We start from the raw sequence: 27,209 nt of genomic DNA, 5'->3' as shown, positions 1-27,209 counted from the left end.
TGGGAGCTGGAGGTAAAGTGTCTGGGGCCAGGCTAGATTCCAAGAAGGCATCATCTACAATGTCCAGGACAGGAAGGATGGCCAAAGGCCCATGTTGAGGTAGGAGTAAGAATTCCCTAAGCCTCTTTTTGGAGTCAGAGTAATCCTAGCTTTCCCAGCGGAAATGCTCCCTAAGAGTGTGCAAGGTTTCATCAAAAGAAAAATCTTCTGGAGGAGAAGCAGAGGGTCCTCTGCATCAGAATCCTCATAGGTAGATAAGGGCAAATCCTGGCAATCAGAAGAAACAGAAATTTCAGAATCCTGATCAGAAGAATCAGAAGGAAAATCAGTTCTAGGTCCCTTGGAGGGTGAAGGCTGGCTTCCCCCAATTAAAGTAATAAGGTCTTCAGCCATTCTTATCATTTGCTTTTTTAGGCATATGGGCCTGAGCATGTGGTTTGGACATTGGTTTTCTAGGCATGGGTCAAGTTTTAGGCCTTGAAGAAGATGGTGACGGTTTGAAATGCAAGTCAGTAGGCCTAAATACACCCTCAGAAGCCGGTGCCTGCACAGCGGCTCCAGACCCATCCAAGGTAGAGACATCCGCGGGTTCCATGGTCGAAGCATCTCGCAGCATACCGGACTCCGAATGGGTCTCAGTACAGGCCTGCAAATCTGAAGTAGCAGGTACCAGGGGCTGCGAAAGCACCTCACTGAGTACTGGCGAACTGGCGACTAGCTTAATGGAAGCAGCTTTGGCTCTATGTGGTCTGTCTCTGTCTTTATCTTTACGTTTTTTCAGAATGTCGGTGGTCGGATGGCTTACCGAAGCCATTTCTGGATAGTTAAACCAAGTACCAAAATAATTTGCTGCAAAAATAAACCGATGACAAATAGTTTGGGGGTTCAATAAGGCACAAAACTGACAGCGAGGGACGTCGTGATCTGGGCCTAAGCAAGGAATGCAGTACGAATGAAAATCTTTATGAGGTATTTGCTTTCCACAGGTAATACAATTGTTAACTTTTACTGACATCGGTTTAGAGCAAGAAAAAGGATCCCCAACAGGGTACTTAGCTTTTTTGAAGACTTCAGTTCTGAAACTCGAAAACAAAAATTTCAGGAGTCGGCCGACCGGAACTTGCAAACTGCTTCTGCTTTGGGCACTATGCAGCAAGAAAGACTGATGTAATGGTGTCGGCTGCATGTTTTATACCCCTGATGACATGACGTCATGGAAGAAGAGACAGCATCCAATGCAGGGATCCGAGACTTTGATATTCAGACCAGCTGAGGGCTACCTGCAGGCAGACAACCCAAATGTAATGACTGCAACAGTGAAACATGAAGAACATCTTCCTGCCTTGGAAGTGGAAGCCTGCCAATGCTTAGACCTTTGAGAGGTAAACCCCTTGCCACCTAGAAGATTTGTAACCTCTAATTTTAGAACAGTTCTTTCTGCTGGTATCAGGAAAGGTCCAACTCTTAGAAGGGTAATTCCTGCTAAAACGAGGGGGTTGACCTTGCAGTAAATCCTTAACAGTTTGCATGGACTTGGCCTTATCCTCCATTTTCTTGAGTACTTCCTCTGCTTTGCTGCCAAAAAGACTGTCCTTATGCAAAGGTACATACAAAAGCTTAGCTTTGACAGGTTCTGGAAGAAGCTGTTTCTGAGCCAAGAATGCCTTCTAATAACATATCCAGTAGCTGTAGCCCTACAGGAGGCTTCAAGGATGTCAAAACCACAATGTAAGGAAAGCTTATTGACAAGACTGGAAGAATTTAGTAAATCCTGCATGTCCTTACTTTTCGCCAAAAGAGGCACACTTGCTATCCTAGATTTAATAGCCTCCAAGGTGTGCTGCTGGTACTTAAGCATATGAAAAACACAACTGGTAGCCTGAACAGCAAGAGTGGCAGAGGTATAAACCTTTTTACCCCACATACCCGGGTTCCTAGATTCCCTGTCCGAGGGAACAGGATTTCTGGTAACAGTGACCTTAACACCTTTAGGGCCTTGAGAAATAACCTCTGGATCTGCTAACCGGTTCCTGAAAAGAAACAAATGAGAATCAGGGACTCTACAGTATCTATCAGGTTTTCTGGGAGCAGGAGGAACCGTATTTGGAGTCAAAGAATTCTCCAGAAAACATCATCCACAACTTTCAACACTGGGGGAATAGCCAGAGGCTTATGCTGAGGTAAATCCAGAAACTCCCTAATCCGCTTCTTAGATTGGGGATAATCCTGACTTTCCCATTTAAAATGTTCCCTGAGGGTATTTAAAGTATCACCAAAAGAGAAATCCTCTTTTTTTTTTGGGGGGGGGGGGGGCTGAAGGGATTGACTCCTCTGCATCTGAAAAGCAGAAAAAAACCTAAGAGACTTCCTCTTCATCAGCAGAAATGCTGGAAGAATCAGAACCTGAAATGGATAAAGCCACAGGAGAAATATCGCTACTCTGTTTAGAAGGGGGAGGCTGAGAACCCCTAATAAGAGTCAAAAGGTCATTAGCCATTTTAACCATTTGGGACTGAGGGGAAGAAACTGGAGCCTGCTTCTTCACAGGCTTATGAAAGGAAGATTTACCTGCAAACTTGAAGGACTCAGGAGGCCTGGCAACCGCTGAAGTTGCAGAAGTCGAAGGAATAAGCTTGCCGTCCGAATGCAGGACGGAGGCCTTGGACTCCGGAGTCAACTTAGTGGCTCCGGCTCCAGCTGAAACGGCGACAGGCGAAAGGTCGGGAGACAAAACGGAGGCCGAAGAGCTAAGGGACTCTGAAATAGTCTCAATCGTGGCCTGCAGTGGTAATTCCTCTGACTGCAAAGGCTGAAAAGGCACCTCACTGGCTACCGTCTTACCATCATCCAGGGACTTGACTCTCGGAAGCCTTTCATGGTCCTTATCCTTACGCTTCTTGGGGATATCCGAAGCCTGAAGACTGGCGGATGCCATACTGACAAACTTAGGCCAAATTCCAAAATGCTTAACTTGATGACGGATAGTACATGGATTAAAGGAGGCACAGAGAGGCACAGAGATTACAATTAGGAATGTCATGGTCAAGGCCTAAACAAATAACACAACAGGAATGAAAATCTCTATGGGGAATCTGCTTTCCACAGGTAAGGCAATTAACTTTTTCTGACATTTGTTAAGGCAAGAAAAGAGGATCCCCAACGGGGTACTTAGCTGTAGTAGACTTCAACTGTGTAGTCAGAACCAACAAAGGTAAACTGCCAACTGGCACTCATGCATGAAATGCTTCTGGCTCCGCAGCAAGGAAGACTGAGGAAGTGACGTCGGCTGCCTCCTTTGTATCGGACGCCCTGACGTCCTTTGCAACCGATGGCAAACGACATAATTTTTACTTACCTTTGGTATTCAGGCCGACTGAGGGCTACTGGGAGCCAGATAACCCATTTGTTAGGACTGCAACAGTGAAACAGGAACATCAATGAGGTTTGATTGGCTGCATGAAGACAAATCCCTTGAAAAGACGCAGGGAGTCTCATTTCCAGTTGCAGCCTTTCTGAATGATTCGCAGAAATGAAATGAAATTATGTTGCACCAAACAGGAAGATGACAGCCAAGACCTGGAAGGCTTAACAGAACTGCCAAGGTGGGGAAGGGAAAGCACATGAAGGGGCATACAATCTATTTTCTTAGACGTTGGGAGTACCCCCCCCTTCTTTATTGAACCTCCCTGCTATTGCGTATTGAAATTTTGTTTGCACTTCTTGCTGTGAGTAGTTATTCTGTTTCCAGAAAAAGGAACCTGAAGTGGAAGCAAAGTTTCTATTATATTTTAGCACACAGGGTCGAAAAATCTGAGTAAATCCCTGAATTAACTTTCCCCTTTCCTTCAACCTTTTACAGACCTTAGCAAAGGAAGAACCTGATAACACCTTGTTATCTGGCTCTGACATTCGCTAAATGCAGAGAAAGTAGCCAATCTTCTAATCACTGACCAAAAGTGTCGGGTGCTCTAGAAACAGCATCAGCACTGTCCTGATCACATTTTAGGCAATGCTTGGTTACCCAAGACACGGAGGACAATAATTAATTCAGAGATGACAATCTCGGATGAAGGAAGGTCAGCAATTAAGTTTTTAATATTGTCAAAGGAAGCCAGGAGAAACCTGGACATGTGTGCCTGAAAATTCACTATTCTGAAGGCTAAAGTGGAAGAAGTATAAACACTTTTCCCAACCGATCAACGCTTCTCCCAGCTAGTAAGAAGGAATAAGGTCAGATGCTGTAAGGAGTTTGCAGAAGCTGATTTTTGACACAGAAATTACTGCAAGACCTGATCTGGGATTAGAAAAAAAATCTGTGAGACTGGGGCATGCTATACAACTTCTCCAGCAAGCTTCCTGTCTGAGAAGGGAAATGCTGTTCTGGAAAAAAATTCTGTTGCACACTTCCTGGAAATAACAAATATAGCTCACCAGTCCTAAGTAATACACTGCCATCTTTTAATGCAACTTAAAAACTTTCATCCTACAGAGTGGAAAAACAGTGACATGGGGGTATTGGGAGCCAGGAAATGATATAGACTTGTATTAAAAGTGTTTTTTTTTCTTTTGGCAGGATGCATATTGGTCCCTGTCTGGTTTATTCTGCTGTGAATTACCTACTTTCTACTGAAACTCCTTCAGAGAGATGAGCTACTCCTGATGTACTGAAAGATGACAGCATGTAACTGATTAGCATCATAATATACAATGGTTCACATTAGATGGTCTATTATGCCTCAGACTTCTTTGAAATACATTCAATAAAGATCCAGTCTAATCTAGCTGAGCTCTTCACCCACCATTGCTATCTTTGTTGTGATGTGTATCTTTAAGTTTCCATCTAATGACCCATGTACCTATGTATACCGCTTTAGCTAGTGTTGCTGTTTTTCCAGCTTTGCATTACTAGTTAAAGTTGTTCTATCATTAAACATGTTTGGACTTTATATGTTATATAGCAGAACTTTTTTTTTTATAGCAGTTGCAGTTTTACTTTTCCTCTACAGCTCAGCTCCATAACTGGCTCTTCAACAGATGGCCCATACCAAGTGACCTCTGCTGCTCAACTTACAGATATGCATGCCATTGCCAACACTTATCAGTGGAAACTGACTACATAAACTGTCTAAAACACACCGATTCACAAAACATTACAACATCAATGTGCACAGGTAATGCTGCCTTAGGGGAACCACTGTCTACAGCCTTTCAGTCTATGACTGTATGAAATAGAACACAGACCTAACAGGATAACATACACAGAAACACATAGGTATTTGATAGTATCAAAAATAAATATAATTCTTATACATTGGTTAAGTCTGCAATCGTAAACAGGTATAAAATGCAAATACCTCTGCACTCCATTCATACTCATTATAATTATGTTAATTAAATGAACAATCACCTTTCTCTGCCAAGATGATTAACTTCAGAGCTGTGTCTTCTTGAAGATAACTTCCTTTCAACCTCAGAAAGCCAAGCCTGCAAAACAAAGCAAACAAATTTTACTTTTATGCAGTATTGCTATGGTTCTTCAAGAAAAGAACTATAAAAATCTCTCTAAACAATCATTAGCTAAACTAACATTTAAAAGGTCACAGAGTTGACTTCACATATTGTTTATAAGGTACTTAAAATACAAGTTATCAACTGCACAAGATCAGAATTGGTACTAACATATTTAATGATTATCTGGTTGCGTTAAGTGGGAGCTTGAATGTCTTTTTGCATCAATCAACAGAACGTTTTACTTAAATGAATTAGTCTCCACAGTCTGAAGAAAGTCACCAACCCAATAAACCTTCGCAGTCTACATTAATTGGACAGACATACGGCATAGCTCTTTCTATAAAACATCTAATGGGGCAGACGTGGGTACTGTTTTTATGGATAAATCTTCACGCAACATGCACCAACACAAGTAACAGAAATAAACTGCAGCTTTTTACAGGGCATATTTTTAAACACTACTGTGACAGCATCAGTTCAGGCTGTTCATTAACACTTTGGCAGCTATTCACGTCTATGTTAATCCTTGCACATCTCTCTATGACTGCATTTTGACATAGTGAAAAGAGATCTATTATCAAAAATCCTGGCCATACCATATTGGTATGTACAGCTGAAATGTCTACACTTGCTAAAAGTAACAAAGCAAACATTAAGTTTAAAAAACTTATAAAAACAAATGTACTATATCTTACTTTTGTAAACACTGATAACATAAAACTCACGGTTTACAATGTAACCTTAAGAAGTCATACCTTCATACAATACAAATTTTTATTCTATAAGCAGGTGGTGTACAGCAGATATTTCGTAAATCAGCACCATTATCCTGAGTCATTCTATTAACTGCATGTTAACTAATCCTACTCTGTTCCTTAGCAAAGGATTTAGGAATATGGATTAAAATGTACTACATTTTACTGCCTAATAAATTAAGTCGAATCAGTAATAATGCAGTATAACTGTAACAGTCAAATCCTATTTATTTGACATTTGTTTACAGTGAAAGTCCGACTGGGCCAGAAAGTGCCAATTGTGCAGCGGAGGCCTGGGGGAAAAAGTTTCACAATCACATTCTTTCAAAAATCACGTACAGATATTTTCAATCACGAAGTATCATGTTATACTACAAAACATCAAGTACAGATATCTTAAATCACACACTATCATGTTACACAACAAAACAGACTGAAAAAAATGTAATGGGAAAAACATAGAACATATGTTTCATAGTAGTGTGTAATGATACACAATAACATGAGTTGGAGAAAATATGTGGGGGGAAAAACTAAACAGTCATATTTGTTATAGCTTAGTATGTGATAAGACTGGAGGCAATTCTAATAAGATATTTAAATAAATATTAGAGATTACATGACTAGAGACAGTTAGGGTTAATTGAGTGATGTCTTAGTATGAGAGATGGTGTTCATATTATGGTTGTAGAAGGAATCAGGAGGACAGAAGGAAATTATAAGAAGAGTGCAGGGTAAGTTGTCTTCAGGTAGCTTAGTGAGTAAGGAGGAATGAGAGAGAGGTAGAGGAAAGGTTTGCAGAGATGAAGTGGATAAGGTAATGTAGTGGGAAAAACAAAAGAAATTATTGGAGTAGGAGGCTGGAGAGGGTTGTGAAGTGCGATTCAGGTTGAAGGGGGTGAGTGAAGTATACTAAGTTTAGCCAGGATTGGCACAAGAGCAGGTCCAAGATTTTGTGAAGTATTCTTTTACGGAGCATTTAAAGATGGGTAGATTAGAAATGGCTCTGGTGGTTAGAGGTAAGGAGTTCCATTTTTTGTTCCCGAGTACGAGTATAGGCTTTGTCCAGGGAATTTATTTGACTTACTTACGGTGAGCAGTTTGTTGTCTGATCTAAGAGTTCTTTTAGGGCAATATATGTTGATTAAAGGGGTGACAGCTGGGCGCACTAATGGATTGGGAATGATTTTATGTATCGTTATAATATGAATGAAGGAGAGGTGGAGGGGGAATTCCATCCAACTAAGGATATGCACAGCTTTACAGTAATGAGTAAAGGAGGACAAATTAGTAGCAAATATGGCAATTTTGTTGCATCAGCATTCAAGCTTGTTTTTTATGGAGAATTGGACAGTCTAGCAGTGAATGATTCCCTCACCCACAGGAAAAGAAAATAGCTTTTGATGGTTCTTTCCTCTAACGGTTATAAAATTTGCAATTGTGTCAATGAATGTTTACATCTTCAAATACCTGTGGACAAGTTTAAGACAATCGCAAGACTCCTTCAAGACCTGGCAAAATAACTTAGGAAGAAAACAGTACAATTTATTTTTAAGTTCAGTTTTTTAACGGTTTAAAATTTAGTTAAAAAGAAATCCAATTAAGTGGCATGGAGGCAGGAGGACATAAGTCCAGGATGCTGATGACCAGGGTTTGATTAGTGGTCTAAGTGTAAGAGGGATACAAGGTGGGTGGAAGAAGAGACACATCAAACGCTATCTTCTTTTCCAAAGGGTGAGGGAATCATTCACTGCCAGACTGTTCACAGAGAAGAGGCTCTGTAGAGCTTCTTGTACATACATTCCAGAGTGCTGGAACGCAGCAAGACAAACACAGAGAAACACACAAATTTGCATCTATACATCATGGGCATGCTATGAAGTGGGCCGGTAGGTGGATATGATGAATTAAAAGCTTATCTTCTAAAACTAAAGTACTTTAAGCAAGTATAACTCAACATATGTTATTTACAAAGACAGTCAAACAAGAGCTTCAATAGAAATGTGCCAAATTGTTTTAGAAGATTTCAGTTGAGAGTACACTCACTGTAACAGTGGGTATTTAAATAACTGCACCACTGCTGCAGAAATTCATAATATGACTTGCTTTTAGCCAAAACATTGACATCTATGCCATGGTCAGATCATTTTTAGCAACTGGAAATCTCTGGGAGTTCGCCTTTGTATCCTTGAACTGCAGTCATTAAACACAGCCCAGCTATATAACAGAGAGTACATTACAAGCCATGGTCTCTCTTATTCTGGAAAACACAAGCAGAAATCAAATGTCCACAAAAATCTTGGGGAATTCTAAAGATCTTACAAAGTCTAAACCTAAGTAAAGGGAACACAACTATTAAAAAACTGCTTGGACTGCACCACAACTACAGTGAATCTCTAAATACCAGGCTGAGGAGGGTAAAAAAATGAAACACTATGGGTTAGGCTTCGCAGTATAACACACACAATTAACACACATCATTTAGAACTATGCAAGATGACCACTAGATTCACAACATATCTAGAATTTGGTGGTGGTCTGACCTGAAGCAATAATTCTATTATTTTAATATCTACTGGTATACTGGAATGTACTCATAACTTTTCTATATTCATTGTAAAGATATACAACACTAATCAACTACCAAGCACGGTGCACTCATCTCCCAGGAAAAAGGTGCATAATCTACAACATCTTGCATAACAGCCAAAGCAAATCCTATTTCATTTCTACAATGACCACTCAGTTTGCAATGCATGAGTAGGTGTTCAGAAAGTAGCCTCACAAATACTTTTGGGCACAAACATTTTAGAGAAGGCTGATAAAATGGAGTGAGTTATAATCTCCACAGTCAATGTTCTGTCATAACAGAAACTAATACAGTTATCAACCACATGGAAAGGATCTGCTTAGACACTAAATTACTTATTTATTGGCATCTGATTACAAGGAAAGTCAAACTATGTAGGTGTTCATTTTCAGTGGAGATCCGGTGAGAAAAGCTCTAAAGCATTACAAAAACATTTTAAGAACAATAATTTTACTATCTTCAAAAATAATACAAAAATATCTACAGTTTAAATAATTATATCTAATCAATGTAAAAACATTGGTTAAGAACAGATACAACTCATATGACAATTTAATATTTAAAGAAATTTTAGCCAGTTTATAGACAAATTAAATGTAAGTTAGTATAATACAAATAGAAACTGCAATACTGAGAGAAAAAAACAGGATTATGGCATACTCAGAAACAGAGACAGGTAAGAAAAATTGAAGGAAGAGTAAGGAGATGTAAGGTATGAATAGGTGCTTGCTCATATTTAGGGATATCGTTTATCTTGGGGTTGAGCAAGAACACGGACAAATTTTGGCTAGGAAGCATTTCAGAATGGTGTTAAAAGACTGGAGGGAGGGTACTGACCTGATGGATACAGTTAGGGAGTTCCAGGCCTTGGCAACATGGTATGAATACCGACAATGCCCAGAATATTTGATATGTTTGTGGACAGAGATGTTTTGCGCCACTGGATCAATGACCAAGTGGGAACATAGTTGTGTACAATGGCATTTAGTTCTGGACAAGCAGATGGATGCCAGATAATTTTATATGTAGTAAGAAGCTGTGTACAAGTAAGTTGATGGGGTAGTTTTAACCAATTTAGTCTTTTTAGTGCTAGACAGTGATGAGATCTAAAAGAGTTATTTGCTGCAAATTTAGCCACTTTATTACAGCATTGTTCAAGTTTTGATTTTTGTGATGCTTGGAAGTTAGTAAGGATGGGAAGCACCATAAAATAGTGAGGGGAGGAGGTAAGTAGTGTCAGATATAGTTTGAGTTGCAGTGGTGAGAAAGTTGTTGGCTCTGTAAAGCATCCCTAGTTTTTGCTGATTTTTTTTACACAGTTTTGCACATGCAAGTTGAACTTTAGGTCATCACCATAATCCTTAATTTGAAATAAGAAGGGACTTCAATGGTTGTACTATTTAGAGAGAGGATTTTAAATTTTGTTTATTCATGAGCGAGGGATTTGAGGAAAAAGTGGTAGTTTTTAGGGGGGGTTAAGGCATGAGTTGAGGAGAATTAAAGCCATTTTCAGTGGCTGTTAAAGTTTCCTGAGTAATACTTTGAAGATGTGCCAGGTTGTCAGATGGGCATAGGAGTGTTGGGAAGCCTGTTGTGTGGACGATGTGAGTGAGAATGTTGAAGAGGAGGGAAACAAGGACAGAGTCTTGTGGTATACTTATGGCGACTGAAAGGTATAGAGGAAAGGGTGGAGAGAGCCATTTTACAGACTGATGCCTACTGGACAGGTAGGCTTTTGAATTATAGATGGGTGAGTTAAGATAGACTTAGTGAGGACATCTGAAGTACAAGTTTGCTGGGACAAACTGTGTCGAAGACTTTAGACATGTCTAGAAATAAGGCGGAGACTAGTTTTCCATTTTCTCTAGCTTTATTTACTTATTGATTGATGGAATGACATTTGTTAATAGAAAAGTCTGACTGGGCACAGGTGCCCTTTGTCAGTGACTTCCCAGGGAAAAAAGCTCCAAAATATCATATTTACTGCAATCAATAGTTACAACACATTTTATAATGCAGATTCAGTGAATACATACCTTAAGAGTTAGTACAATAAAATTTGTATTGCTATTCAGGAGCATTAAATTTACAAGCCTTGTACTGAGACATTTCAGATAGAAGAGTGGTGTACGAAGGCAGGTAAGAGTAATTTCAGAAACAGAATAGAGTGAGGTATTAGAAAAGAAAAGCAAGTTTGAGTGTTAACACAGAAGTAGTGATGGAATAGTAATTTGGTTATGCTAATTAGAAGCAGGTATAGTAGTTTAATAAGTACAATAAAGTGCGGTATAAGAAGGGGATAAGCAGATTAAGTGATTTAGGGATTTAAAGGAAAGTATAAGAAACATGATGAAGGGTGTTCTAGAGCTATGTTCCAGATGAGGAGCAGGGACAAAGCCGGGAAGCAGACAAAGTGTTTTAGTAATGGTATAAAGGTTAGAAGTCTGGTGTTAGTAACATGGGTGGGAAAGAAAGCCATGTTGTGTGGAGGATAGGCATTCTTTCAGTAGGAGACAGTTTAGCAATTGTTTCTGAATACATTTTTCAAGAATTCTGGAGGGGGGTATACGATTGTTATTAGAGCTACAGTCAGTAATGTCTGACGAAATCCTCTTTTGTGTAGAGAGATAAAGTGTGATTTTTTTTACAGACAGGGAAGATGGGATTTCTGGACTGACCTATTTATAGGGATTGAGACAGGATAGGCAACGCTATCCACTGCTATTTTAAGGTACTCGCTCGGAAGGTCATCAACTGAAGAAGAACATGGTTTGAGTTTAAAGAAGTACCGCATCCACAGACTCAAAAAACATGTTTAAAACATCATGGCATGAAGTTTCCTACACTTTAACAGCACTCTGGGATTATTTACAGGATTTTAAATATTTTTATATGTAATCCCAGACTCTGACCACCTGGAGGCTGGCATATTGACGTGGTTTGGATAAATCAGGTTGCCATCCAGTATCCCAGAAATCATTGTTTGGCTCAAAAATGTTACATCATGCAGGCCTCCATTTGCCTAAAGTTCCTGTCATTTCATAGATGTTGCATGCGTACAAAGTACTGAGTAAAATAGAACAGTGTAAGTAACATTCCCTGCTGCTGGATGACTACTTAAAACAGAAACAGTGCAAATGCCACAGAACACACTCAAAGTGCTGTTTACTGCTGCCTTTTTTCCTAATTTAGTTTAAATGGCACTAATTTGTGAGACAATGAATTCCAGTCCATTGACTTCTCCCCCATAACACGTAGCTTCCCTAGCTGTCAAAGTCCTGAGGGTAATTTGACCTGGTAATTCCATTGATTGGCAGATCTCAGCAGGGTGCTTGACTCATGTAATTTAATCTTTGCTCTAGCATTTCCTTTGTTAGAGGGGGCATTTTTTTACTGCACTATAGTCATGGCCTTACTTGACTGCAATCACATCCAGTAAGGTCTTGCACCAAGGAGCTAAAGAATAAAACATTTATACTATTAACCAGTTTAGATCTTTATTAATTTAAGTGTTAAGGTATCACTTCATGCTTCCACCTTGTTAAAAATTGAGATTTACATTTGCGAAGTGTGTTGGTATGCAGTGTTTGCCTTCATATGTTTTTACTCCACTGGTTGTTTTTCAAAAAAACCTTTTGCAGTGCCCCTGGATTTGTCTTTGTACATACAAACCACATTGCTATATTTTCCCCTTCTTTTTTCTTCTGTCCAGAAGTCACTTATAACAAAGTACATTTTTTATTGATTTTTTTTTTAAATAAAGGACATCAAGGTTAACTTACCTTGAATTAGATAATGGATGCCACTGCAAAGAATCACTGTTGAAATATTTGTGCATGGACAAAATCCTTTACTAAATCTATTTGCCAGCCTCCAGTTCAATTGGTGCTATGGCTTTAATGTACTGGTGTGTTTGCTCTTGCCTTCCAAATATCTCCACCATTACATACCAGTTTTGCAGTGTAGTAACCACTCGACAATGCCCATACATCTTTAGCCATCAATATACAGCTACTCCTGTTCATGTGAGTATGTGAATTCATTTTCAGACTTAAGGTGTGGAAGCTGCACTGAATAATTCTAGGTGCTTGTTCAGGTTTCACATGGTGCTTGCTTAGAGCTACTCTCATGTTAAGCCACTATGAATATGTTGCACTGCCACCTCTGTTACCAGGGTAAAGTTTTAATCTTTCTATTCCCACACTGCACACTAGCAGTATCTGGTGCAAATACAACAGAAAGTATGCAAGTGATACACCACCTAAGCATCATTTGCTGTGCAGAATGTACAAGTATGCATACCAAATTTCTGTGTTTCCAAACACCGGTGTTACTACACTACTACTGAATAAAATGAACAGCATTCAGGCTGGGTGAAGGACAAGGGAGCCATGACATCACAGAATGGGTGGGTCTTATTATTTTAGTTAGAATCAGATGACGGCAGTGGTGATGTCACTTTGGGGGAGGGAACTGATTAAAAAAAAAAAAAAAAAAGCACCTGCACTGCTTGGCCTCGATGATGTCAGTAACTTGGCGACTCCAGCAAGCTTTATTCAAACGTGAGAGAATCATTTTGTAAGTGAAACCATCACAGTATGAGAAGGTAGGCTTCTGTTACAGAAGTAAGGGGAATTATAAAAATTGTAAATGCTTTAGTGTGCTTTACAGAGGACAATGTAAATAGGGAGGAAAAGGGCCATGAAGTTGAGGAATACATTATAGAAACTTGTTGTACTCCTTAATTTTATACAAGATGTCGGTTCAGGATTGTAGGTGAAAGTGGATGTGTTGATATGTGGCTGTTGTGTAGGGTTTGGATTGGATGTTGGGAAATCCTTTGTTAGAGACGTTATACTATCCAAGAAATGAGTTGAATTCTATCACAGTTTCGAGTGATGAGTTATTGGGAGAGAGGTTAGGGTTGGATTTTCGGCTGGGATATAAGACTTCATTAATGGCTGACCAGAATTTTATAGGGTTCGGTTTACTATTGTTCTGAAAGTTATAGTACAGTTTTTGTCATTTACTTGCTTTTTAGTACAGTTGTGGGGCATTCTGAAGTTTTTGGGATATTGTGGTGCTTTATATTTTACCCTCTCTTTCCACGCTTTTTCTGTATCCTGCATAAGCATTCTACTCTTTTAGGACAATGAAATTGCATTACTTGTTTTTAATCTCTTCCTTCTAGGAGATGCAAGGCTATTTAGTATATTTAAGAAAATTGCATTGGATTCATTTACAGCATAATCTAAGAGGAGGATTTTTAGGATGTTCCAGATAGTGGGGTAGTGATGAACATGTCTGGGTTAAACTTAGAAAGATTGCATGTTGTTTTACAAATATGTTGTTTAATAGGATGTGTGAGATGTCTCGATGTATAGATTGGGAAATGGCTGCTGACAGACACTGACATTATAGCTATGGTGGTGAATTTGCTAGCATCTGTTACTAAGATCCAGTCTAATAAGGAATTTGATGTCTTGCTATAATGTGTGGGGCTATTAATTAGTCGTGTGAAACCGTGTAAGTTCATGCTAGATGTACGGGAGTTACAGGCTGTATCCAACCAACTGATACTGACATCACCTAGTAGTAGTTTTTCTTGTGGAATTGTTAAGGATATCCAGTGTACGGAATTTTACAGTATAGCTGTACTGTCACCAGGCGGGATGTAGAGGACAGTAATATATACTTGATTATATTTATTTGCAGGAAAGTAATAAGCTCTGAACTGAATTTTGATATTGGTTTGTTGCAGGGAGAAATGTGGTAGTTACTGGGAAATATTAAAGCAACAGCACCACCCTTCCTCTTTATATGGTCATTACAGCTGATATTATAGCCAAGAGGTGTCATTTTGGAGTCGTTTATGCTAGGTTTAAGCCATGTTTCAGTTATACTGAGAATATAAGGCTTGTGTTGGGTAATCCAGGCATTGTAGTTCACTAGTTTTATTTCTTATGCTTCTTATATTTATGGTGGCAAATATTAGATTTTGGGGTTGATCATTATGGCATTAGAGTAGCATGTGGAAGAGAATTGCTTTGAAGTTGTTTGTGACAGGTGGGGCCAGGATTAGGGTGAATGTCTCCCCTAGGAGGGTTTTCGTACACTGGGGTATTACTGATTCTATTTTTGGAGTATTTTTCCACTTAACTTTATTTTGATTTGAACTGGAGTTAATCAGTCTATATTTTGGGTAATGGTGAGGGGCATCATTAAATAGGTTTGGTGCAATGTGTGGAGAGTTTAGTGAGGAAGTATGGGTAGGTGTTGAGAGATATTACTGAGTTGTGGTATAATGAGAGATGGAAAGAGGAAAAGAATAAAGGATAATCTGGGGAGTAGCATAATTGAGTAAAAGGATCTGTGTTTTACTGATAGTGGGTAGTGGGGAAGTTGGAATCAAGAAGAAAGCAAGAAGTTGCAAGGATGTAGGATATTTAGTGGCAATGGCGTCTGATAGCTGGTAGAAGGTAAGTAAGAAGGAAGGATTTTCTATGAAGAAAGAAAATTACACTGCCCTGGTAACTTCTCATGTTTCTGAAATGTGAGAAATAGAAATATTTGAAATGATAGAGTAAGAGGATATAGTTAAGATAGGAAGTAGTGAGGGTTTATATGGGGGAGTGGAAGATGAAATGCAGGAGGGATCAAAGTATGACTGTATATAGTGCAAAGCAGTATGGGAGGAAGAGAGTTTGTTCGGAATGATGCTAAATATTGTGGAAGTAGGGAAATAAAATACAAAAAGAACTGTATGCATGACAGAAGTAAGGTTTTTAGGGAATGGGTGTCACAGGTGAAATGTGTATGTGGGTTGGAACTGGGGGTAGGGGTGGGGAACAAAGTGAAACCAAGATAGCAGGCTTCCCACCCTCGGGTCAATTATTACAGAGAACAATTGGGTTTTAGCAGGTACAAAGCAATTTACAATGAACAGGTTTTCTTTCATTTACTGATTTCAGAAATCAGGAAGCTACAGAAGCTAAGTAACTGGCATATACAGTGTAAACTATTGGTTAAGAAAAGGGACAATTGCCAGTCAGGGATCCTTAGAGTGCATGGACGGCTCCTTTGAGGGGAATATCACAGCCACTTCTGAGCACAGGGCAGATACATGTTTGAATAGTTAAAGTAAATACATGGCAAGTATCATGTTAAACTTGTTTACACTGCAAAATGACAACATTTGCAGTAAAAACTTTTCAGAGTTACCCTTTGTGGCATAGCTCCTACAATATCAGGGGTCCAGATTGAATGCTGTAACCGCAGGCTCTGAATGGAAAGAGAAAAACTTGACTAAGCTGTAACATTATACTAAGCTGGAGAAAAGATCATTGTAAGTTAGAGCAAGAGAATATGGGTATCTGCCTTTTAATTTCTCCAAGACTTTTGGGTTTCTAATACCATAATGGGAATGCACCACATTCCTAAGTCAAAGTACGATTAAAGTTCATGAAATTAGCATTGTCTCAATCTTTGATGTCAGCCAGAAGTGCTCTTTGCAGCACCTGCAATGTGCCCAGTAATTACTTCTCCTGCAATTCATATGGGGTTACATGTATTGGTAACGTATCTAAATATAATTGTACATTATTTTTATAAGGCACGTTGCCCCTACTACTACTGGAACTGTCTGGGTATCTTTCGACCACATTGCTCTCATTTCTGCATGCAAATCCTGATATTTTATGACTTTGCGTCTCTCTGTACGCAAGACAATGTAATCACTGGGTGTGGCGATTCAGTGATCAATGCTACTTTTGTCTTCTTTTCATGGACCACTACATCCGGTTTTCTAGCATCTATCTTTTGAACTGTTGGTAATGGGTGATCCCATGTGATGTAGACTTCAGCATTTTCTATGATATACACTTTTTTTTTTTTTTTACAGTCCCTCTGTCATTAGTATGTCGCAACCAGCAACGAGATGTGCCAATGTTTCCAATTTGGTTTTACAAAACCTACATTTGTCTTTCTCCCACATGTTCAATGAACTTTGAAAACCAGCATGTATGCAGCCTGCTATCTTGGACTGCCAATATTAACCTTTCACCTCTTGGTTTGAATTCTCCTCTCATTAACCATTCCTGCGTTCGTTTCTGATCAAAAACAGGTTCTTCCAGAAGTTTTCTATACTTGTAACTATATTTATGCATTTTCCACATTTCTTGCCTTTTCATCTGGTCCTTCACCTTATATGCTTTCTTTTGCTTTTTGGCACATTCAGCTGATGCCTGATTTTTATCTACTTCTGGTTTGATTTCTACTCCTGCCTGACGTCGATATGCTTCTGCTTAGATTAACAGAGAAGTTCCTTAGATTTAGTCTCCTCATGTTTCAAAACTTTCACTACATCTGGGTCTTGTGAGGTCAGCAGATGTGTGGAGTCCCATGTTTGCAGATCTATACATATAATCAATTTCAAGGAGACCCCATCCCTCCTTTGGAACAGGGAATATATAATCTTGATATGAACTGATTTTTTTTTATAAATCATTTGGTCAGCATAAGGCATCCTTCTTGTTTTCCTATGTTATCTATCCAGCACATTTTGGGGCCAGTCAATCACTCCAAAACTGTAAGTTAGGACAGGAAGAACAAATTGGTTTATAGCTTGTATTTTTCCTAGATGCCAACGCTGTTTTCAGGATTAATTTAAGTCTTCTAAAGTATTCCTTACTAAGTTTTATTCACATTTGTTCATGTTTTATCATTGATCCTTCATCAATTTCCAAATATTTATACACTCCTCATTGCTCAAGTTCTTGTATATAACACACTGATGTTTTCTTGGTGCTGCAGTTTTCCTGCTTTAAAGGTTGCTTTTGCACATTTATCAAGTCCAAATGACTTTCTTATACCATCTGAAAAGGTTTTGACAATTTGCAGCTGTGCTTTCAGTTCCTCATTTGATGAGCTATACAGTTTTAAATCATCGACAAAGAGAAGAAGAGAAGTCTTTACACTTTGTTTTCTATTAGCCAAACTATAGCCATGGCCTAAGCTGTTAAGTAGACAGCTTAATGGGTTAAGGGCAAGAGAGAATAACAGCAGTGACAGAGTCACCCTGGAATATCCCCTTTGAATTTTTATCCCTGAAATAATAATTTGTCCTTTATCACAGCTTAACTGGAAAGTGGTCTGCCACTGTTTCATGGTTACTGTAATGTAATCGATCAGTGTAAGGTTATCTTTTACATTTTTAAAGCACTCTTTTATCCACGAGTATTGGATACTATCAAATTATTTTTTTATAGTCATTCCATGCCATACTTGGATTCCTCCCCTTTTTACAGTTCTCCACTATGACTTTAACAATAAATGATCCTTTGTTCATATTGACTTTCTTTTATTGCCCTTTTGTTCTACTGCCATAATTGTGTTTTCTTCTAAATGACTATAAACTCTGCTGGCATCCATTCGAGTGTATAGTTTATACATCGTCGGAAGGCAAATTATTGGTCTATAGTTTTTAGGGTAGCTTGCAGGTTCACTCTTAAGTAGGTGCATTGTTTTTCCTCTTGTTAACCAGTGGTGTCTGTTCAGGATGTGCATATAAATAGGTCTTGCTCACAGCTAAATCTTTGTGCAAAGATGTTATTATTTTTAACCAGAAGTTAGTACTGCATCTGGGCCTGGCTTTTTCCAATCAGAAGCTTTTCTCAACTTTGTTTCAATCTCTCTGGCTGTTGCCTCATCCCATTTCACATCCTGTGCCTTTAAACTTCTTATTCTTTCTTTTACTTCTTCTATCCATTTAGCATATTTGTTATGTTCCACAGGATGTTCATAAATACTTCTCTAAAATGTATCTATTTCTTCTTTCTTTGGTGGTCTTTCAATTCCTTTGAACTTGTTTCCCAATTTTCTAAAAAACTTTTTTCGGTCATCAATAAATTGCTTATTTTCTACTTTTCCTTTATACTTATGTGTATCTTCAAAGTTTTTCTGCCTGTGCTGAGATTTTTAGTTTATTTGCGATAGTGCATGATAGATCTTGATCTGTTCTAATACTGCGCATTGCTTTTATTACTTCTATCTTTCTTAGTTTTTTGTTTTGAATATGGGTACTACAGGACTAGAGAGATGGTAAGAAAGTTTATGAATGTAAGGTCAAACTAGGTTTAGCAGAAGGTATACTGATAAAGTACCACAGTAACATAATGTATAGAGCTGTACACAGGAAATTATCATAACACAGCACTGCACTACACTAATTTCTTATCTTCTTTTCACAAAAGGCACAAAGAGGTTGGTCAGACTGTCTCAGAGAAGGTTTAGTACTTTCAATGCTGCATCTGAAACATCTGTGCATATCCAAAATTAAGACTTGAAGCTGAACAGCCTAGTTTCAAAAAGGACTTTGGTCTTAGGGGGACACTATTTTTCAGGCAATATTGTAGGGTTCTTTACATGTCAAGACCTGCAGTTCAGAAACCACTTCTGATGTAACTGCTGCAAAGAAAATCATTTCAAGAGGACAAACTAAGAATCTCATGAGAAAATGACTGAAGCAAAAACTACAAAAGATGTCCCCTGGAATTTTTTGGTACATAAGAATGTTGCACTGCAAGTACTCGCTCTTTCATCATCTCAAACATTGATGGGTAGAAGGTAGCTAAGTATACTGCCTACATCAGCTACATTGCTGATGCTTGATAATTAACAGAGAAAAGGAAATGATGGAAAAATCAATAAATACGTAAATACTATCATGACAGTATCTGCAGAAAAAGACCTGTTTAACAGGTTTGAGACAAAGAAAGAATGCAAAAATACAGGAAGGTCAACTACTTCATGTTGCTGTAGTTCAAGCAGCTGAATGAAGAAGATGTATACTTCATAGGGAAGTTGGTGAGCTGCATAGAAAAAAACTGCAATCATCTGTATCAAAGACATATGAAGAAATCAAAGTTTAAGTTCCAGAAAGAAGAGCAATCAAAAGCATTACAAACAGTCCTGTTGCAAGGTTACAGACTATGGTAACTGGTGTTCAAGAGTTGCAGAGAGAGAGACTTGAAAATGGTTTCAAAAATGAAGCTGTAACTGTTGTGTAAACTGTTCCAAACACAAAAACATATAAGCAGTCTAAATACTCCTGCAAAGCTGTCAAAATATGGTAGACCAGTCAAGAAACCAGACAGATATATGGACTGATCCAGAGTTAAAAAAATTACTCCATTGACTGAAAAGCCGCATTATTATAGAAGTGCTTTGAATATGTAAAAAGTTTCATTTTTATGTAAATAGTCTTATGACAAGCATACCACAGTGTTAAGTTTAACTTATAGTAGTCAATGTAATGTTATGTATACTAACTCTAAGATAACCATTTATAATATTTTATAGCTTTTAAAAATGGAGATATATCAGAGCCATAGCTGGCTCACTTGATGCCTGGTGTCACTTCCCAATTTGGCACCCTTCAACACTAGGTTAAGAAACAAAAATCTGGTGCACTTCCCCCTTCTCCTGAGGAGGAGTACCAGGTTCTAATGCCCTAATACTCTACTATCACACCTTCATGTTTACATGAGAAACAAAACATTAAATGATCTGCCAGTCACTACCACCTTGCACCCAGGGCAACTGCTCTATTTGCCCCACCCTACTTTACTTCTGGGATATATAACATATATAACTAGTTACAGTGATTTTGTGTAAAATATTATGCAGAAGTGCTAAAAAATCAGCTGGGACACGCATCAAAGCTACACCAGATCTTCCTTGTCTCTGTGGATTTATTAAGCCTCCAGACATAACAAATGCACCACAATACTATGGTGTTGTCTGTCAATATTTGCAGGTTACCTGGCTTGACAAATTATGGACATTTTTTTCACATTTAGTTTTTTCATGACTTTCTTGAGCCAACTATCTGGAAATGTGAGGCCTGCACAGTCTACGCCATTTCAGGTCAGAAACAGAGTAGGACCCAGGGCAACAAAAAGTAGACCTAGATTGTTTTTGAGACTATAATCTGTCCACCAGAAAAAAAATCTTTAATGGGTGGGATGAGACAAGTCTTTTCTAATGTCTATGCAGCTCTCAGTAAATTTTGAGGATCCACTACTTTTTCATGTCGAACCTGGCATAGAGAATCATAATAATAAATGCAGCTCAAAACCTTTACAAAGGTTTTTGCAGTCAAGTGGATCCTCTGTGCAATATAGTAGAAGAAATGGACCATGTCCTGTAGTAGATATCCACCTATCTTGTTGCTCAAATACAGCCATAGGAAAGACCTTGGAGAGGGACACAAACTTGAATTCTTTAAGTTTAGGGAGATTATAAGGCAACACAAACAGTGGGAGTATGTTAACAGCCTTCCTCATTTCCTCTTTTGAAGTAATTAGAGTGATGCAATCATCCTGGCAAGGACAGACGTGAATGCTCCCCCTTTATCCTCAAGTAGAGGAAAAATTAATTTGTTGAGGACTCCAGGTGCAGTGGAAAGGCCATTGAGCAAAAAACTAAAATGACTATGGGGGCTATCTATATCAAATCTCAGGTACTGTGAACTCTACAGGTAGTAAACATTCATGTTCATGTGTCTATGGTCATTAGAAGGGCAATACTCAACCATAAACAGAGGAGGATTTCTGAAGTACTTTGAATATTCAGACTTATGCAAACCTGTTCAATAGGGGCAGATCCAATATAAGTCACCAGAAGTACAGTTGTACAAGTAAATGCACCATACCAACAGATGTCCAAATGCATTCTTAAGACTTTTTGAATTGTGTCTTTAACTAGGTTGTGTATGACATATTCTAAACTTAATATACAGACAGAACTATTTAGCAGTTAAACTACATATATGCAGGTTCAGATTTCCCCAATGACAGCCTTTGCCTGTCTCTATATGCTCCCATTTATGTCCTTCCTTTATCACTATTGCAGAATTCATTGCATGTGGGATCTCCTGCCAAAGACAGTTCAAAGTCTGTCCAGTATACCAAAGTCTATATATCCTCCCAGCTTTGTATACCAGATGTATGCTTCACGTGCAGGCGTAGGTCATAAAGGTGACATATACATATACTCAGAACTTCTCTGCTGCCAGTCTGAACACCACAGTTGAATGTTGCTCTGAACGGTCTTAACACTTTTCTGTAATTGGCTCCTTCCAATCAATTTACAGATATGTGGCCCATTAGGGTCCCTTCTTTTCTTTTTTCTGTGTCTTTACTGGGAGTTCATGTCACCCAAGAAAGGAACATGTCAGTATGGGGGACAGATTCCCTATAAAGATGGATACGAGAAGTGCCTGTTCTGCTTAGATGCTGTGCACAACCATACCCAGTGTACCATTTATCAGGCTTTTTTTATGAAAACACTCTGTAACTGTCTATCCTTGTTGTTTATCTACCTGGAGAACCAACACCTTAAGCTTCTGACCAAAGGGAAATGAAGACTAAAGTCTTGAGCTGAGTTTGCTGCTCCCTCTGTTCTGGCTGCCTTGCTGGATATTTGCAGCTGCTTCTTTGGCTCCTGATTCCCAACTTCCAGTCCCCAAGAAGCTTAACCACTTTTATAAGGTGCCTAAGGACCTTTAAGTATCGTTACAAGTGTCCTTCTTCAGACCCTGATGTGATCTCTGTTTCTGCTGATAAGCCATCCAAGCTTTTTTTCCTTTTCCAAACTTTTCCCTTCTGACAAAAACAGTTGGGTTGCAGACAGGCTGGGGAAAAAGTTTATACTTCTGCTACTCTGGCTTTTAGGGTCATACATTATCAGACCCATATAACCAGGTATGTACTGACTCCTTTGTCTCAACCCTTTTTCAACATTTTTCTAGTGTTCTCTCTGATTTTAACAACAATTTCAATAAAGATTGTAAGTGGTTTTATATTGGTCTCTCCGTGGTGGAGCTGCTAGCTTTTTAATTGAATTGATTCTGAAAACAAGACAACTGCCCTTTCCTTACTGAGTTCCACTTCGCAGGTGGTTCATAATTCTATGAAATGTAGTTGTGATGCAGCTCATGCATCTTCTAGAGCTGCTGCTTCCAGGTCAGTTATGAGATGGTACACTTGGCTTCACCTATAGACCTTAAATGATGATATTAAGGCCAAGCTCCTAGATGCTCCTTTGGACAACCAAAATCTTTTTGGTAATGCTACTGATGTGTTTAAGACTCAAAAAAACAAAACAAAACAAAACAAAAAAATCTGCCTCCATCTGACATTTTCTCCCCTCCCTTCAATCAGTCTCCCTTCTCTCAATCTTTCCATGTCTCTCCTTGTCAGACAACACATTACCTCAGATTTTTGGGTACTTTCATTATCCATCACAGTTATTTTATGGGATGGAACTCCCTTCCTCCTTTTCAAGTCTTCCTCAACCTCCTCCAGACCAGCATCCTCATGTTTCTGTGGTCTTGCAAGATCAGTCAGACAAAGGAACCATCCAACCCATTCTAGAATCTCAACAAGGTACAGGATTTTATTCCAGGATGTTTTTGGCTCCCAGAAAAGAGGGGTCATGGAGACCTATCCTAGACTTATCCTTTCTCAACACCACTCTAAAGATTCCTTTTTTCAGAATGCTTTCCCTTCAGACTCGGTTTCCCTTCTTGCTCCCCAAGGCATTTATTGTCTCTCTAGACCTAAAGGACACCAGTCATCAGATCCCAATTCGCCCTCTGTTCAGGAAGATTTCAGGTTTCTCTGTTTCTTCCTCTCATTTTCAGTTCTCTGTTTTGCTCTTTAATCTTTCTTAAACCATAGGAGTATTGGCCAAATGTCTGGCCTCTGTGACAGCCTTTTACAGCCTTCAGGGAATCCAGATATTCCCACAGCTGGATGTGATCTACCTCTTCAGACCCCCTTCCCAATCCTGGGTACTTCAGGATCTACATTTTACCACACTTCTGCACAGTTTGGGGTTCATTTTTCTCCAGAAGTTAGTTCTGACTTATTATAAAGACCACATTTTTCTGCACTGTAGGATCCAAACAATCACAAATGATAGCCTCTCTTCCATCTCCCAAGGTTCTACTTCCAAGTCTTTGCTCCCCCTTTCTCTCATTCCTGCAAGGGAATTTCTCAGAGCCTTGGGGGTCCTGGCATCTACCAACCCCATGATTGCCAGGCTTCACATGAGAAAGCTTCAATGGCTCCAACATTGCCACCCTCTAGAGTTTCTGAATGCCACTACTACCCTGCCTCAAACTCGAGTTTTATTGGTGGATTCAGCAGAGCTCCCTCAATCCAGTCCTACCTTTTTATATTCCTACTCAAGAGCTTTTCATAGCTGCTTATGATCAGGGGTGGTGAGCCTCTTCCAACAATCTGAAAGTTCAGGCTCTCTGGCCCCTTCATCAGTGGTCAGACCACATTAACATGAGAGACAAGGGTGCTCATTTTTGCTCTACAGGCCTTACACTCTGTTTGGATTCCAAGCTCTCTAAATGCCTTTACAGACAATACCACATTGACAAACAGGAAGGCACAAAGTCTTGTCTTCTTTGCAAACTATCTCTTCAGGCCTGGGACTTTACTATCTGCCATCAGATAACTCTTCTGGCAGTCTACATCCTTTCAGAACACAACCTTGTTGCTGACTCTGAGCATTTCCAGGACACAACTTCATAAATGGATGCTTCACAGAGGTAGTTCTGGACATTGTACATTGGTGGAGTATTCCTCAAGTGGATCTTTTTGCCTCCTTTCTGAACAGACAACTTCCTTGATTCTGTTCCAGAGTCCCAAGTCCTCTGATTTGAAAGGTGGATGCCATGTCCTTTCCTTAGTAGGGAATGTTTCCTCCTTTTCCACTGTTTCTCAGTCTTCACAAAATCATGAACGATTCCCCAGAATGTTGCTGGTGACTCCCTTTTTACCCAAACAGCACTGGTTCATCCTTCTCTTTCAGCTGGCCAGGGGCAGTCATCACAATCTACCACACCAGATGGATCTTCTCACACAAGACAAGGGGTCTCTCTCATTCACCCTCACTTGTCCACTCAGACACTTTGGGTGACAGGATTTTAATTCTCTTTAGACACCACTTTTCTGAGGACGTGCCTAGGGTTCTGCAGGAGGCCAGGAAACCACTACCAGAAGATTTGATATGGCTAAATGGGAGACATTTTCTCTTTGGTGTCATGTGTCACCAGGATCCCCTCTCACTTGCGGGTCCCTTTACTTATGTGAACTGTTCCATGTTCTGTTAAAGCTTACTTGTCAGCAACCTCTGCTTGTCTGCACTTGGACCTGCCACTGGCCCCTCAGTTGAGGTCAAACAGTTCCTTGAAGGTCTTCACATCAGGCCCACAACAACCTTAAATTTGTCCTTGAAAAACTAACTCAAGCTCTCTTTGAGCCTGCATCTTCTTTCTCCATGTAACATTGCACCTGGAAGACTGTTTTGTTGGTTGCTCTTACTTAGGCCAACAGAGTTTCCAAACTCCACTCGCTGATTTCAGGTCCTCCCCCTTTTTGATCTTTCATAAACACAGATAGTCTCTGTGTACTAATCCTTTTAAGCCCAAGGGGGTTAAATGAGTTGTCCCTCAATCAGTCTTTCCAACTCCCTTATATTTTCCTTCTTCACAATCTGCTAGTGAGAAGGTGCTTCACACCTTCGCATTTACATAGACAGCTCAGATATTATTTGAATAAAACAAAGGCTATCCGAAAATGTGAGCAACTTTTTGTTTCTTTTAATACCCGAACATTGGGTTTGGCAGTCTCTAAACAAATCATTTCCTCCTGGATTTCTAAGGCCATTTCTTTTTGTTTTTCCTTTCTTGGTAAACAGCTTTCAGCTTCAGTATGAGCTCATTTTATAAGAGCAGTAGCCTCTTCTGAAGCTTTCTCAAGGGTCTGATTACTACAGATCACTTACAGAAGCTGCTACATGGGCCTCTGACTACACTTTCACTACACATAAGTTGGATGTCTTTAACAGACCAGGACTATCCTTCATGGGTTTTTGGGAGCTTCATTGTGCCTTAATTCCTCCCATCCTTTACAGTAGCTTTGGTAATCTCCCACATGCAATAAGCACTTCAACAGTGACAAGGAAGGACATAGTAAAATTGTGTAAGATGTTACCATAACAGTACATGTTCTTCTTTTCACTGTTGCAGTATTCAGTCCCTCCCCCTCCTGCCTCCTTTTCTCTCTCTCCTTTTGCAAGTATTCCACTGCCTGAGGGGTCTCTTCTTTTCTTTCCCTATTCCTCTTTGTACTTCCTGGATTTATACGTCTTTCTTTAGCCTGGGTTGCTGGAGTTCTCCTGGTGCACTTCAGGTCTGAGCATTGAGCATGGGTACATCTTTATCTCCTACACTTACGTGGTGAGCATACATCTGATATACAATGCTGGGAGGATGTAAAAGCTTTGGTATACTGGCTGGACATTAGGCTATCCTTTTCAAGAGATCCCACATGTAACAAATACTGTAACAATGAAAAGACTAAGATGTTCCACAAAAAGAAGTTATGTCTTATCATAACGTTCCATCTGTGTTGTCAATCTTCACTTAACAGTGGGTTTGGTTCCGTATCTTGGAAATGACTCAGCCGTTACTCCAGCTCGTGCCTTCCAAAAACTCTCCAGCGTTGCTTTACCCACAATGCTCTTCTCAACATCACCTCATATTGAGTTTGCATAAAATAGTGACAGAAAATAACATATCTGAGATCACATCTTTATTCATAATGAGATAATAATCTCTGTTGGGATAGATCTGTTCCCACCAAGAAACCCAAAAAAGGCAAGGGGAAGGAGGGTGGGGATGTCAAGGATAAGTGAAGACTGACAACACAGAAGGAATGTTCTGGTCAGAAATAACTCCTTTACCTGATGTCATCATTCCTCACTTAATCCTTGACAGTGGGACAGAATTCCCAGCTACTGAAATCTTGGGAGGTCTCATGGAAGTATATTCCTGAGTACAACCAAACCAAATGATGCTTGTTCCCTAGAGACCAGGTCCAGCTTGAAAGGAGTAACAAAGATATGCTGGGATGCCAAAGTAGCCACTGCACATATATCATCTACAGAAGACCTGGCATGGAAAACTGTAAAAGTGGCTATTGCCCTCGTAGAATACGCATTTATAGATCCTGGCAGTTGCACTTTCCTTTTGTTATAAATGAAGGTTATGCAGTCCTTGAGCCATTTAGCCAAAGTAACCTTAGAAACTGATTTGCCCAGAGCAGCAGAAGAGAGAAATAAACAGCTGATTAGATTTTCTGAATCTGAATTCCTTTGTTCTGTGAAGGTAAAAACATAATTGTCTGTGAACATCCAGCAAATGCAGACAATATTCACCCTTTGCTTGAAAATTTGGGAAAATATACAGGAAGTTGAATAGTCTGGTTTATATT

At 39.3% G+C, this 27,209-nt stretch overlaps 1 protein-coding gene across 1 annotated transcript in view; it reads right to left on the bottom strand.

Annotated features, from left to right (window-relative positions):
• Window positions 1-27,209, bottom strand: part of FNBP1L (formin binding protein 1 like) — an 879,562-nt gene that overhangs the window by 138,692 nt on the left and 713,661 nt on the right. Inside the window, exon 8 of the mRNA XM_044086824.1 lies at window positions 5,408-5,484. Coding sequence (XP_043942759.1) covers window positions 5,408-5,484 — 77 coding nt within the window. The remainder of the gene's footprint in view (window positions 1-5,407; window positions 5,485-27,209) is intronic.

This window comes from Protopterus annectens, chromosome 10.part0 (genome assembly GCF_019279795.1).
Source record: "Protopterus annectens isolate FY-2018-M chromosome 10.part0, PAN1.0, whole genome shotgun sequence".
NCBI lineage: Eukaryota > Metazoa > Chordata > Ceratodontiformes > Protopteridae > Protopterus > Protopterus annectens.
This window is presented reverse-complemented; position numbering and strand designations above follow the sequence as displayed.